The sequence below is a fragment of the Poecilia latipinna genome, unplaced genomic scaffold (genome assembly GCF_001443285.1).
Source record: "Poecilia latipinna isolate Pla-1442-1.1 unplaced genomic scaffold, P_latipinna-1.0 Scaffold10, whole genome shotgun sequence".
Lineage (NCBI taxonomy): Eukaryota > Metazoa > Chordata > Actinopteri > Cyprinodontiformes > Poeciliidae > Poecilia > Poecilia latipinna.
The window spans coordinates 807323-822748 of record NW_015112626.1 but is presented as its reverse complement, the minus strand read 5'-3'; the positions used below and the strand labels follow the sequence as shown (position 1 = coordinate 822748).

The 15426-nt window shown below is 37.7% G+C and overlaps 3 protein-coding genes across 5 annotated transcripts in view; 1 reads left to right on the top strand and 2 right to left on the bottom strand.

The window, feature by feature from the left end:
- Positions 1–1355: 1355 nt before the first annotated feature.
- Positions 1356–8062, bottom strand: LOC106945680 (transcription regulator protein BACH1-like). Its single transcript, XM_015029534.1, has 5 exons — positions 7960–8062; positions 5883–6140; positions 3551–4699; positions 3260–3466; positions 1356–2487 (listed from the first exon to the last, which is right to left on the bottom strand). Exons 2-5 carry the CDS (start codon positions 6120–6122, stop codon positions 2134–2136), a joined length of 1950 nt encoding a protein of 649 aa, XP_014885020.1. The 5' UTR covers positions 6123–6140; positions 7960–8062; the 3' UTR covers positions 1356–2133.
- Positions 8063–8287: 225 nt separating this feature from the next.
- Positions 8288–13829, bottom strand: usp16 (ubiquitin specific peptidase 16). Of its 3 annotated transcripts, none has more exons than XM_015029513.1 (18): positions 13629–13829; positions 13432–13508; positions 13144–13334; positions 12936–13039; positions 12734–12846; positions 12159–12391; positions 11987–12082; positions 11757–11887; positions 11568–11655; positions 11224–11305; positions 11025–11116; positions 10530–10583; positions 10267–10434; positions 9492–10146; positions 9296–9390; positions 9127–9213; positions 8907–9048; positions 8288–8529 (listed from the first exon to the last, which is right to left on the bottom strand). In XM_015029513.1, the coding sequence occupies exons 2-18, from the start codon at positions 13490–13492 to the stop codon at positions 8408–8410; spliced, it is 2514 nt and encodes an 837-aa protein (XP_014884999.1). In that variant the 5' UTR covers positions 13493–13508; positions 13629–13829; the 3' UTR covers positions 8288–8407. The 3 variants fall into 3 exon arrangements, with proteins under 3 accessions (XP_014884999.1, XP_014884990.1, XP_014885008.1); XM_015029504.1 differs by having other exon boundaries at positions 13432–13499; XM_015029522.1 differs by having other exon boundaries at positions 9492–10140; positions 13432–13499.
- Positions 13830–14300: 471 nt separating this feature from the next.
- The window catches only part of rwdd2b (RWD domain containing 2B), a 6158-nt gene continuing 5032 nt past the window's right edge, over positions 14301–15426 (top strand). The window contains exons 1-2 of the mRNA XM_015029548.1: positions 14301–14594; positions 14679–14746. Coding sequence (XP_014885034.1) covers positions 14382–14594; positions 14679–14746 — 281 coding nt within the window. The 5' untranslated portion in view covers positions 14301–14381. The remainder of the gene's footprint in view (positions 14595–14678; positions 14747–15426) is intronic.

The window sequence follows — 15426 nt, the reverse complement described above, 5'->3', positions numbered from 1 at the left end:
CTCACAAAGTGCTGCCTATTTCCACAAGGCTCCTACTCGGAGCTACAATCTCCAGCCAAACTTCCGCGTCACAGAGCACCCTTCCCTAACAACTTCCCCACTCAACTCCATCAGACTAGCAGCAGCAGTAAGCAAACATCTGTTGGAATTGCGAGTCTGCTGAGCTCATCATAGGAACTACTTCTGAGTCCAGCGCTTCTAATAACTGATGTAAACAACATGAGAAGGATTGTGTGATGACTTCCTGAGGGAAAGAGTAGGAGCTTCTTAAAGAGATACATGCCCAATTTCATGGCGTCAAATTACAAAGTCAAATTTCTTTTGAGTCATGTTTTCTATATACATGGCATTTTTTATAACAATCGAAGGTAACATAGTTACTTGATTGTGCTACAAAATAAAACTATGCAGCGCCCAGAAAATATATAATACCATCCCTTTAAAACAACTGTGTGCCAGATAGTTTTTGTCATCAACTTTTAGATGGATCCGTGCTGCAGCAAACATAAATCTGTTAACAGGTAGTTCAGTCTTTTGCTTCAGGTGGAGCAGGAACACGTCCAAAAGTTGCCAGACAATGGCGGTTCAGGAGAGGAGAAAACACTCATGTGGTAATCTGTATCTCATTTAAAACATTCCTGCATGATCAATTTAAAATTCCTTTCTCACTGACTAAAATGCGAAAACACTTTTCTTCTTCAGAAGAGGTAGATTGATGTAATAAACACAACAAAGGATTTGGCAATACTTTGTGAGCGTCATGTTTTGATGACTGTATCTTAGGGACAGGATTTTTTTTTATTAAAGGTTATGCATTTCTAAATTACACCACATTCTTTTTCTAAGTGTCTACAAGCCACATCAACCCTTGTAGATTAAAAAGCACATCAATTCATGGTTTGTACAATTTAAAATCAAATAGTTTCATTTGCTTTATCCATATGACAGGGGACTTTAGTGAGAAAGTGTGTGTATCTCAGTTCAGTGATCTGATTTGAATTTCAAAAGGAGCAAGAGGCCATATGATGCTCAATTGGTCAATTTGGTTACATAAGAATATGATGACTATACTGTAATACCTTGGGCTTTATGCAATCAAACTTATATGTTGTTTGAAATCTTTGTTAGTTTTTTTTCATCAACTATTCAAAAATAATGGCCTGCAAAATAAGGTTACTGACGGCAATTTGTATGAAGAAATTGTACATTTGAAGACTTTTGTATTTAATCAATAAAGTCAAGCTTTTGAGGCAGAGCTACACTTCCATCTGCTGGCCAAAGTTTGCAAATGTACAGAAAACAGAAAAAAAAAAAAAAAACACTGTGGCGTGTTAAAATGATTTAAAGAAAACTGATTATTAACAAAATGTTTATTTGAATTTGTAATTCATAAAACCATTTTATAAAAACAATGCTCAACATGCAAAAGAACTAACATTTAAAGATAATGCCATCAACATTAGTACTGGGTTAATGTGCAACAGTGCTTAAGACAAAAAAAACATTTTTCATTACAACATAATCTTGTTGAATTGATAGTATACTGAAGCATAAGGCACATTTTTATTCATATCAGATAAGTTCTAACGTTTTCACAAAACACTATCAAATTTAAAAGAACCATTTCTCAAAATGTAAGAGGATGAAAATTAGTCTGCATGTGCAATTGCATAATGCTGCTGAGAAGGTAGTTTAGCTCTAACATTTATTTGTAATCTACCGAACACTTATTTTTTTGTGCATGTTTAATTTTTTTAAAAGCGCAATGGATAATAATTTTGTCTTTAAAATAGCTATGAAGTGGGATTTAAATACAGTCAGGCTGTAATTTTCCCTGAGAAAAACTAACTTCAGTTCAGAAACATTCTGAAGACATCATTTGGGAACAGTGCATTACTGTTGAAACCATGAATACTTATTTCTGTGTTTATTGTGGAGAAATGCCCGTTAGGTTCACAGAAAATGAAATTATACATATTTGTGTTAGGATTCAGTTCCTCCATTAAAGCAGGACATGAGTCAATGAAATAAAAAGGATGTATTTGCAAAAAGAGGACTGCAGTGTAAAACGATGGTTAACCGTTTGCTTTTTGGTCGTGTAAATTTCAGAACAACACTGAGACTCACACCCAATTACAAGCTGTTGGACATGTCCAACAGCGAAGGAGCAGAGACAGGACAGCCTGTGTCCTCTGTGCAGGGTTGTGGCTCTGCAGTTTGAACGGAAACTAAAGGTGGTTCAATCGGTCCACACTCCAAAGAGGAACTCACCATTTCAACGGCAAGCTGTGACTCTGTGTTATTTGCTACAAGGCTGGGCGATGAGACGGGAAAGTCAGAAGAAGACAGGTTAGCGAGAAGCTGCAAGTGGTCCTGATTGGGCTCGATGTTGACGCTCTTACAGAGGCCACACACATTCTGCTTAATCTCTGCAAGATTTTTCTTTAGCTCTCTTTGCTCCTGAATCAGCTGCTCTTTTTCACTTTTCTGTGAGAGAGAAATAAACCACTGGTAGATTAAAAGAATTTAAAAACAGTACATTTTCATTTTTACTTTTTTAAGATTCCCTTTAGACAAATACATATTTTTTTATTATACTTGAAACTCTGGACCAAAATAAATCTGCATTCTTGATTAAAATATTGGTGTGTTACAATTACAACAGACTGCTTTCCTTCAATATTTGATAAGATACTATAATTAGGAATATCACAGCCATCATTCTAATGTATTAGGTCAGTTAGATAGGCTGTAATTGTACCATTTTTGTCCACAGTTGGTCTATATTTTCAGTCATTGAGATGCTGAAACAGCTAAATAACCAACATCATGGTTTATTCAGGGGAATATAAAGTATTAGTTACTTAATAGGAGAGTAAAACAGAGTTAAAATCAATAAAGTAACGTACCCTTAAACTGAAGTAAAGTTTTAGGTCTTTTACAATTTACTTAAATATAAGATCAGCTTTGTGTAAATAATCACTCAAAGCAATGTGACAATGGTTTAAAAGTTCATAAAGTAGCATTTGCATAAACCAAAAATGTTTTTGGAATAGGAGTTATGTTTAGATGCTATAAGTGTAGTTTGGTCTTAGATTGATGCCAAAAGAAGATGCCAGGTGGATTATCTACATATAACTACTTTTACCCTTTTATCAGACCTGAACTATTTATTTAATGTGAATGATGATCCTATCAAGTGTTATGACTAAAACCTTGATTTATAATAAGAAAGCTGAAGACATAAAAGTGAACTTACTAATTTTTTTATTTCACATTCCAGCTGGTGTATGCTGTCGAGCTTCCTCTTCCGACAGCGCTGTGCTGCAACACGGTTTTTACTTCGCCTGCGGACGTCGTGGACAAACTCAAGCTGTTCTTTTGTCAGGCGATGGTCTCTAAGGAGCTGTTGGAATGCACTTCTGCTCAGTTCAGAGATCTGCTCCACCGGGAATGGGAGCTGAATCTATAAAATAAAAGGCTGAGATGTTAGATTTACTTTTATCTATTTAAACTTATAGAATAAAAATTGCCTGTCTATGACGATGACCTCTGCTGCTCTTTTGTGATTGGCCTCAGTGTCCCCGTCTGTTTCCAGCTCACTTTCATCCCCAGAATTGAGTGGGGAGGACATGCAGGGACTCTTCTCTGCTTGGCAAAAGTTGTCAGCATGTGTACCAGGCTCGTCATCTGTATCAAGGTCCCGTAGGAAGGGACAGTCGCCTACGCTGGAGTTCAGGTCCAGGTGTCTGAGCCAGTGAAAGTCTGAGGCCTTGGTCAAATTGTTTTGGCTTGCCGAATCAAGGGATGGCGGTGGAGACTGACCTGGACACAGGTCAGACCAAAACCCTTTAGCTAAATGTTCGGCCACTTCCCTCTCTACGCGGCTGCGCTCTCCATTCGCTGCCTCTAAGCTTTGGGGGTTTAAGGCAGGTCCTGATAACTCGCCAGCACAAACCTGACCCTGCTGTAATACTGCTGTACAATCTTCTGCCTTTGACGTCTTCAGTGGACAGGAGGCTGGGGTACAGCTGGCTTCAGCACCAAGCGTCTCAACAGTCGGTTCATTATCTGCGCTTTCTGGCTCAGTGATTTCTGGCGGATTCTCATCCCCTGGTGTTGACAGCTCACATCGTGCGTCACACCCTACCACACTCAACTCACTTCTATCACTTACATCTCCCAGCTGTAAAATGTCTTTTTCGCAAAAATGAGAGGAATGATCGGATTTGTCGGGGCCTGGGCACGGCAGAGACAACAGGGGGCACACGCCATTTGCTAACTCTAAAGATAAGGGAGTCATTTGCGGCCCACAGTTCTCAAAACAAAAGTGTTCCTCCCCACTGTTTGTCTGACCCTGTGTGCTCTGAGGGCACTGTGATGAGAAGTCGGTTTGCTCATCACCCCCTGAAGGCGCTGAGCTGTTTGACTCAAATGATTTTGCATGGCTACCTTCTACACAAGAGTCCGAACTGGTACCGGGCTCTGAGCTTCGACAGCAGCTCTTACTCCTGACCTCCTGGGAGGCTTTCTTACTCTCTAAAAACTTGGGGATGAGGAAATCAAAGCAACCTGACTCCAAGTTGCGAAATCCTAAAATCTCAGCACTGGTATGAATGGCATGGATGTTTTCTTTGGTGAAAAGCAGCTTTGACGTGTAGGCAAATTGAAGCAAGGGTTCAAACCCCTCTGCGGTCACCTGTGGAAAACAGACATTTGTTAAACCAGAAGCATCACTGCCATAAGAAGCTGAAATAAAACTTGGCTAACCTTGTAAAGAAGCACTGGTTATTACAATAAAAATAACTGCATTTATTTATTTTTTTGAAACTTTAACATAGCATGCTCTTAAATACTGTCAAGTCACAACCACAAACTTCCATGCATTTTATTGGGATTTTATGTGATGCACCAACACAAAGTAATTCATAAGTGAACAATTCTGCAACCTCTGACCATTTTCTTCTCATATGTTAGCGTGAATTATCTTACGCTGACCAGTTTTGATGCTTCTGCTGAAAAAACTTGTCATTGTATGTTGCTTCTACTATTTTTCATTGTGGGGTTGGTTTGTTTAGGTGATGCACAGTGTTGGTTTCCTGACACATAGCACTGTGCAAGAAAATCACAAAGTTCACGTTTGGTCTCTGATCAGAAGTAAACTGATAACAGTATCTTTGCTGTGGCTCCTACATGGTTAGCAGCAAACTGCAAATGAGTCAAGTGTATTTGTATTGCACATTTCAGCAACAAGGCAAAGTGTTTTACACCACAAAAACACAACACAGTTCCCAATTACGAAACAAGAAATAAACATTCCATTTTGTCAAATGCCACCATCAAAATCATCAAACATATATACATCAAATATATTGATCAATGTTCCAGGTGTTATTAACATCAACTCTAAAACAGTGGGTTTTTAGTCAGTGTTTCAGCAGTTTTGCAGTTTTCTGGAAGTTTTGTTTTCAGACTAGTGGAACATACAAACGGAAATATGAGTAAGACTTCTTTCTGCTTTGTTTTCATAATAACTTCCTTCTTCCCTCTTTTACAGAACAGGCAAACTCCAGGAGATGGGGATCTTTGCAGCTTCCCCAGAACTGAATGTTTAACTGTCTTGTCGTTCTCAGGAAGTCAGTTGGTGGACAGCTATATCTTGGAAGTTTGTAGTTATACTGTAACCCACCATGAGAAGCACAAAGCTTGGAATAAATAGCCATGCTTTGAGTTGGTCCACCACATAAAGTACAAATGTGGACGTTTGTGGTTGCAACATGATCAAATTCTGAAAAACCTCAAACAGATGATGCTTTAACATAATCTACAGAACACAACTAGCAGTTTTATAAAATCATTTAGGTGAATGCTGGCGCACCAACCTCTTCAGGTAAGGTGATGATGGGATTCTGTCTGGTGACACTAATAACCCTACTGCGAAAGTATTCGCTGCATGAGGCCAGGACCGAGCAATGGGCCCGAAAACTCTGGTCCTCCACCAACAATGTCACGTCGCACAAGATGTCCTGCTGCCTCTGCTCATTCAGACACTGGAGAACGTGGGCACTGTGCAACGCAGACTGAAAGGTGAATGCTGATGTGCGAGGAGTTTGCAGAGTCATGGTTCTCAGAGGCTCAGCCTAGGAGGCAAAAATAGCTTCTTGTAATAGTTTTTAAAAATAAGACAAAAACATGCATAATGTCTTAAATATTATTTCACACACAATGAAGTGAAGCCAAAATTCTATTAGGCGAGAATAAAGTAATATTACAAGTCGACAACAAGCGATGTGTGTAAAATGTGATTATTAAATCATTCGGGATTCTCTGTTGTTTTAGTTCAGTTTGAAAATGATCTTTTTAAGGTAAATTCCAGAATAACTACAGGATCTTTTTTATATATAACTTTCTTCTTCATTTCATGCAACTTCTTTAACTGTCAGCTGCTTGAATCTTTTACACCTTTTCAACTTGAGTAAACACTTTCTATGGGGACTGAGATCAGAACTTTATGATGGTAACTTCAAAACATTCACTTTGTTGTCTGTATGCCACTTTTTAACTTAATTTTGTCTATTTAGAAGAGCTATTTGTCTATTTGTGACCCAGAATGGTTTTATAAATTTGGCAAGCTTCCCTCTATTTCCTCCTACTGTAACAATAGTCATCATGACTCCGTGGGAACCGATCCATGTGTAAAAATGATCGCTAATGCTTCCTGAACTTCTGTTTCACAATTCAAGCCTCATAAATGCTGGCATTGTCATCTGGGAATTACTGCCATCAGAGAAGAAAACACATCCACTGATGGAATAACCTGATCATTCAGCATGTTCAAGTATTCACCAGGTCCAATTCTTTGGGCTCATAATGTTGCAGTAGCTGCTAAATAGTGCCTATTTGCTTAGGCACTATTTGATGACTTTTCTTTGGTCATGCACTGTTATAATGTAATAGTGTTCTTTTTTTATCATTGCTTAGTCAGTCAGGGTAATGTTTTTTTTTTTTTTCTTTGTATATAAGAAAGCAATGCTAAAAGTCAGTAACCTTTAATGACCTGCAAATATTGCAGTCTGATAACGGCAAGAGGTTTTAAACAATAAATGCTATTGGCTAAGAGGCATTATCTTCTAGCTGAGGTCGATTTCATAATTACAATCAGCATTTTTTTAGTCCCTCGCCTCTAAGTATATGCGGGTGAATATAACATTGTTTTATTCACAAAATATGCTTTATCAATATGCTTCAAAAGTTTGTTAATATTTTAAACATTTTGATATCTATTAATTTTTCTATTTCGATTGTGATTGCGACATACTCTATTACGTCATAATCAAGATAATCGACAGCTTTCGGTTTCAAAGTCATAATCAAAATAAACTAATGGCAATACATTAAGAGTATGACAAAATACAACGCATTTATGTTCTACTGCTACTACTGGTACCTGTAGAGACACAAAGAGAACAAACAGCTGATATGTTTAGATTAGATTAAAAATACAAAAGAAAAAAAAAAGTAAATATTTTATACAAGAAATCTGCGATTGTTAATACTATGGTGAACATACCTATTTGAAATTAGTTGCAGGGTTATCAATGTGTACTTGCCTGCCCACAAAATGGATTAAAGTTTAACACTTCAGCTTTAAATAAGTTCAACAGCAAAAAAAATGCTGACTCATGTTTTGCCAAGAAGCAAGAGTAGCAACGGAAAGCGCCGAATATCTGAAAATTCTTCAGACTCCTACGTATTTCCTTTCAAAACCAAAATCTTTATGACATTTACAGATTCATGAATGTTTACAAAACGTTTTTTTTTTTTTTTTTTTTGCGATAGGCGGGCCACACCGTTAGCTTTAACTACATCTTCCTTTCTATTGTTGCCTTAGAAAAGGAGCATCCGTCAATAACTTTAAACGAACGATGTTTATTAGAAAAGAGTTAAACATTCACTGACCTGCCATGTTAGATGACTGACACTGACATAAGTAAATTTGGGAAAGAGATTGTGGTCGACCGAAGCTGGACTTTCCTCTTATCATGTGACATTAGAAACAGGAAAACCAAACAGCGCTTACTGCGCATGCTCAGTGAACGTCAGAGAACGACTCCACACAAAAAGACTCCGGTTTTAAAGCTTTTAATTACATGAGAAATTATCATAAAAAATAAACGCAGGCATTTATAGATTTCGTAGATTATCATTCGTCCCTCATTTCCCAGTTGGCTTAATGTGTATTATGCTGAATATAATGACATATTTAGCAGAACAAGTAACTCAAATATTTTTTTGGTCAAATATTCTTTATGCAAAACTTATACAAGTCCAAGATAGGATTTCATGTGCATGGAGTTGAAGCAGCAAGTCGGTTGGTCTTTCCTGAGTATATATATGCACAGTTAAATTAGAGGATTCTTTCGTAGAACAGGAGGTAGGCTTGGCAGCTCTGAACTTTACTTTCACTGACAGGTTGAACACTAGTATCACTGATATGGAACCAGGATCCTCTGGGAAGGTCTGTCTCTCCTGAAAGGGAAATTGTTCATTACTGAATGTAATATACCTTGCAAAAGTAGACATTAAAAATGAACTTTATGTGAAAACAAACACAAAAGTAGTGTTTTACTGTAGGAAAGTGATATGTGGTTTTTAAATTACTGTAGAAATAAAAATCTATGAAAAAAATGTTTTACAAAATGTGGCATATGTTTGTATTCACACCCTGGGAGATATTGCTTTGTAGAATCATGTTTTGCTGCAAGTCTTTGAGTATGTTTTTCACTAGCTTTATATTTTAAGATTTCATGGAAGACTGTGATTCAAATGCAGAAGAACTTCAAGGGCACCAATACTATTTTCAGAAACGATCTGTTCTACTGACTGACATACTCAACTGCACCTACCTTGTTTACCATTTGATGAGGATTTTAGAGAGTCGGGTCGAGTTTTTACATAGGCTGTGTAATGACCTGACCTCATAGTCCCACTGTGCTCTACGACGCCATACAGGCTGTACAAAATCTGAGTGTCTCCTTCAGAAATATTCTGTGTGGAACAAAATATTTGTCAGTAATTGCAAAACTGCTTGTTTTCAAAACATAAAGAAATATTTCCAGCACTAACCTTGCATTTGGCTGCACAATAGGGAGCAAGATCCAGAATCAGAGGAAACTGAACGTGTCTGTTCACTTTACAAATGCTGTAACCGTTCTACAGGAAAAAGACAAAGGTTATTATTATTATTATTATTATTTTAAAAAAGGCTTAAATAAACTTTATCAAGCTGTCGTACCTGCTGAAATCTTTTCATATGAAGGGTAAGTACAGACGGTGGGGAGGAGATCAACATTTGCTTCAAGGCATCAGTGTAGATGTTCTTTTTAGATCCTAAATCCATAAAAACATAATATTTTTTTATTACATTTAGTCACTTTTAAAAACACTAAATATTTGTGGGTCATGTTAGTACGACGCATAAACCTTCATACCTCCAGTTTTTTCGCCTTTCTTATGTCGCTTAGTGCAAGCGACACACAGCAGGCTATTGTTCTGTGTGAGCGTTTCCACTTCGGTGAACTGAAAAAGACACGACTGCACAGAACACTCTTGTTTCTCTGGGCTTGTCCTGGTGGACAGGGTGTTGAAGGCCAGCTCTGGGTCTTGGTTTATTATGGTGTACTCCACTTCGTCTTCACTCTCTTCGGCTGGATCCATGGAATCGAGATCCTCTATGAATGCATCATTCAGAGTCACTTGTTGCAGTTGACCTGCCAACTGTGTGTCCAGTTCTCCTTCCAGATCCGTGTTGGACGTTTCGTTACATGAAGTGCTGTCGTGCGAGTGCTGCTCCTCTGACAAGACAGTAAAACGGTTGCTGACTGACGAGTCAGCTAATGAGACATCGTCACTCGGTGAATCCTTGTCTTCCCCGTTCTCCTGCTCGACATTCTGATCCTGCTCAAATTCACAGACAGGTTTAGGATCTTGTTCGTTCAGTGAGACTTCCTCATGTGGCATTTGGTCAGCATTCTCTGTGTCCTTTGCATCTTCTGTAACATCAATTTGGTCACCGTCTGCGTTGCTTGGAGATGTCAGATTTCCTAAAGTTATTCTGGTTTCAAGCTTGTGCTGACGTTTCTGATGCTAAAAAAAAAAACAAAAAAACCCCACAATGTATATTTAAACTTATTTTTACACACCGGAAAGATTAATTTATACAAAAGCTCCAAAAAAAAAAAGACACATTTGCAATTAATGAAATACCTTTGCTTGCTTCTTTGCCTGCTTTTTAGCCTTTTTCTGTTGGTACTTGCTGCTGCCCACAGTTGTAGAATTGTCATTCTCGCTGATCAAATCAGAGCCGTTTCTCTCATCTTGGCTTGATTCACTGGTCCTAGGCAACACTTTTTGGGTTTTTTTCTTTCTGTACGCCTGCAAGAGGTTGTCAAAAAGACACACAAGCATGTTAATGGAAACATCTCTAGGACAAATATCAACACACGGTCAAAGGAAAACATTTGATTCACCTCATCGGAAACAGGAAGGGAAAGATCCAAAAACATCTCTGTGACAACAGACACCTGAAAAAAAATAAATTATTATTATTATTATTATTTTTAATATTATTATTCTGTACAGTGATATGGAATATTATATTTTGTCATTTTACAATCAAAAGCTTCAATGTATTTAATTTGGATCTTATGTAATCATAATTACATTGCATTATGTAATTTTGAAGTGGACAAAGTGGCAGGGTTTTCCTGATGGTCAGAGTTTATGAGATGGTAGAAGAAACTACAAACAGGCCAGATTTGAAAAATAGTGTTCAGATATGACTGAGTTTGGTTTATATTCTTTTATGAAAACTTTCAAATACCATATACAATTTTCCTGCAAGTTCCCAATGACTGTTTACTTTGTGTTAGCTAGCATAGCAGTTAAAATCCAAATAAAACACATGCAAGTTTGTGACAAACTATGGAAGAAATGTGAATGAGTTCTGTGCTACAAGCACTCACCGTTTTGCACTCCTGGCACATTATCGTGCTGGTCATTTCACCGCCAAAAACCTGATCCACAAAGTTTTTAGGAACTCCATTTTTCTCATACTCTTTAAAAAATAAAATGTAAGGAAACACAGTTAAGACTACTAAACCAAAATCAAAACATCGATTTTGATGCATGCAAGATAGACCACACCAGGTCTAATCAACTTACCTTTAACTGCAGCTTTTATCTTTTCTTCATCTGAAACTTTACTTGACTGTTTCAAACTCTCTGCTATTCCCGTGCTTACTCTCTGCAGAACAAAGTTTAGACATAAATTATGAAAAAAAAATCATAAGTACAACACAGTACAGATATGAGTCTTACAGCCAGACTCAGTAACTGTTTTGTAATATGATTATTTTGTGTACTAAATATGGGACATTATAATGTTCCATATTTATTGGACTTATAAGAATCACTATTTACAAATACTGTGTCTGGTGTAGCATAGTTCCAGAGGAAACTTTATTTCTGGTTTGACATGAAGGGAACTCCGTTAAAAACATGCATACTTTAAGTTCCTCAGCTCTCATCCCATCCAGCAGGTAGCGGAGAAGCTCCTGGCTGTCTTGCTGCTGAAATCCTTTAAACCTGGCAGCCCTGCAGAGATTAGAGGAAATGATGAACAACTTCTAATGCATCCAGGGACAGAACCAAAAGTAAAGCACAGCACTTCCAACTTAAATAATAATGACACTTACTTTTTACAAACTTGTGTGAACAACTCGCGCGGCGTTACCACACCCCTTTTAGACTCCTGGATCTCATTGAGTAGCTTACACATAGCCAATGTAAGAGACCCAGGCTGGTCTAACTGCACTAGGATGGGCTCCTGCACTCAGAGTGAATAAATATGTTTTATTAGTGACGGTCTAAAAACTGGGTGAGGTCTACGTGGGTAATGAAGTGGCTGTGCACAGTGAAAACATACCAGATTCAAGGAGGCGTCAGGTTTAATGTCGAGGCTCATTTTCTCTTCTGTTACTTTGTTGAGAATTTGTCTCAAGAGCTGAGTTTGAGAAAGATTCTGCAAATGGACAGTGATGAGAATGATTAACTCCGACTTCTCTCGAGACTAAAATATGCTAAAGGCACGGCTTTACCTGCAAGACTGCGTTAAAGAAACACGTGTTTCCAAGATTGCTCAACCCTTTCACTGGAACACTGCAGCTTTCTTCGGGTGCGCTATGGTTTTGGGGTTTTACAGCATTCTCCTTTTTGATGTTTTTCTTCCGCCTGTTGCTGCCATCTTTGTTCTCATTGTCCTCACTTTCCTCTGTGTTTACAGCTTCAGTCTCTGGTTTAATTTCCATCAGATCCACATCCTCTTTCACTCCTAAATAGGGAAAACAATTTGGTCATACAAAGTGCATGTCATTTACTTCATTGGGCTGAAAAATTATGACTTTTCCTGTCCTCTCTGTGAACAAGTGCTTTGTCTCCACAAGAATTTTAAAGCCTCCCTATTATTAATAGAAAAGATGGATGACCTTTAGAAAGAGCAATTAAGTGAAGATGTAGTCTTTGTAGACTACATCTTCACAATAACTTTATTCTCCGCATTCAGGTGGAGAATAGTTATTTTTTTAGTAAACATTAAATCTACTAAATCTACTAAATAATAAAAACATTTAATCCCATATTTGCATAAAACATCCAGTTACTCACTACAACCTACTTTTCTGAGGTCTCTTCATGGGATCTGTAGAAAATTGTTTTTTCAGGATGGTCAGCAGCTGTGCCAGTTGCCCTGTACCTGAGTACTGGACCTCATCATCACATATGTAACACCTTGAAGAAAATAAAATATATAACAAAAGGCCGGTGGTTTTAATACATTATATTTGTCGCTGTTTATCACACACAAAAAACATGCTCACCACACACTCCAGTTGTCCAAACCGACCACCAGGCAATGTGGATCTGACCGAGGAGTTTCATAATGCTTGATGGCATGCTGGTTCTCAGAATTTCTCCCACACCCCTAGTAAGAAGCAAAAGAGTAGTCATCTAAAAAGATTTATACACTGAAAAAAAATAAATAAAAATAAAAAAAATCAGTGCAATAAAGACCTATTATAAACCCACCCTATGTCCACATTTTAAGCACATCCATAAAGGAACTGTTTCCTCTTCAGATTCCTCTGACTTGGTCATACTAATATTTTCTTTATTGTCCTCAGGCTTGCATTCTTGACATCTCGTCCAATCAGAAACAGCAGGCAGTTTCTTTATAAGAGTTTGGTCAGTGCCTTTCCTAATATGTCTGCAGGAAGGACCTATGCGATAAAAAAAAAAACAAAAAAAAAAAAAACATTTTTATATTTTTCAGGAGGTTATTAAATAACATCCAAGTCATCTGACTTCAAAATGTACCTGTGAACTCAACGTCTTCATCCTCTCTGCAGCTCCTGTCTTTCCCCCTCTTCTTTCCCATTCTTTACCTAAGTCAATTAATTTAGTGATGAATGTCAAAAGAGACAAGGTTTACCTAAGAACGTCTACAACGAGTCACACAACACTGTAACATTTCAAAAGAACAAATGTGACAGAAACTCTTAAAGTCAACTTACTGTCGCACACAGAGGCTAAAGCCTTTACCGTTTTCAGTTTCGTTTACTTTGTTCAGCTGGGCTCTTAAGTCCGGACATCATTAACTTATTTTCGATAATAGAAACAGGAACGATTAGACGTATACAAAATACATATAACTTTGGATCTGAGCGATACGGTGATTTGATTCAAAAACACCAGATGACACACATGCGGCCAGGAGAGGAACAAAAATGTGATGTGTGTGAAAGAAGCCACATGAACTTCCGGGATCATACGCGAATGACGCCCCCCATATTGTGAGTGGCATTTTGTATTGAAGAACGCATACACGCACGCACACACAGTATATTTTAAAATATGACCATTATCTTGAAACTGAGTCAAATTAAGTGAATAGATTTTCACAGGTAGGCCAAGCACGCAAGTAGAACTATTTAAATGTTTGTCTCATCGATCAACATGCTACACAAAATGAGCATACCTTTCTGTTATATAAATTCTTAATCAAATAAGATTAACGTAAGCTAATGTGTTTGTTTCCTTTGGGAAAGAAGCAAATATATGCACACTTGCTTTCCAAAAGGAACCAATAAACCACTCACATTATGGCGGAAGTGTTGACGGACCGTTAGTAATGGTCGACTACTTCCTGTGTGCGCCGTTTGTAAATGTCCGAGTTGAAATCTCCGGGAGTTAACTAGAAAATTATTTAGGATTTCGAGGTCGGGTTAATATAAATGTAACTCGACGTCACAATTTGTTTTTAAAACATGTCTTACATGGAGTGGGCCGAGTCTCAACTCGCTGAAGTTGAGCTGCTAACCAGCATGTTTCCCGGTCAGGACGAGCTGGAGCTCACCGACCAGCTGGCTTTGGCTGAACTTAGGAGCTACGTGGAAAACTCGGCTTCTGGGGAAAAGCCTCCTCCCTCCAGACCCCAGTTTTTCATCAAACAGAGACTGGACTCTTCAGTTATGAATGAGGTAATAAGTGTGTAATGATAAGCTAAAAGTTGTTAATTTATAAAGGTTGATTATTTAGTCTTTTCTATTTTAACTTGTTCTTAGACGGAGTTTATTCTGACCTGTGCCTATCCGTCTGAATATCCCAGTGTGTTACCTGATATAACAGTAAGGTAAGCATGTCTTTGGTTATTAAAATAAATGTTAAATAGGTTTTGGAAAAACGACCAAATGCTGACAACATACTTGATATACCTGTTCACAGTTTCTCATTACAACCATAAGTTTCATTGTAACATGTCATTGGCTGCTCATGTGGTAGAGCAAATTAAAGTAGTGACTAAAAGTGAAGTGGAAATATAATTCTACATGGTTTACAATCAGTTCATTAATTAAGTATCCACCAGACACTGTGTCATTCAATATCACCATACAGCTGTTCTTTGAAGGTCTAAGAGGTTTGTTTGAGACTATTTCTAAACATACAGCCTGAATACCAGGGAACACATCAAACAGGTCGCGGTAAAGACTGAGTGGAGACAGCAGGGTTAGGTTCCAAAACAGTGTCCTAAAAGTTGGATACACAAGCGCACAACACTGGTATTTAGTTCTATGTTTAGTATAATGATGTTCTACTTCTAACTAAATAACTCTCATGAAACAAAAGTGGAAAATAGCAAATGCTACATTTCAAACCATACTGTCATTTTGGGGGATTGGCAAACATTTTCAGTTAGAGTTTAGCATTTTCACAATAAATCACAATTCTTATCACAATAAAGATAAACTGTATGATAGACTTCCATTTCTACCATCCATTTACTCTGACTGTATTTTTGCAAAAAAAAAAAAA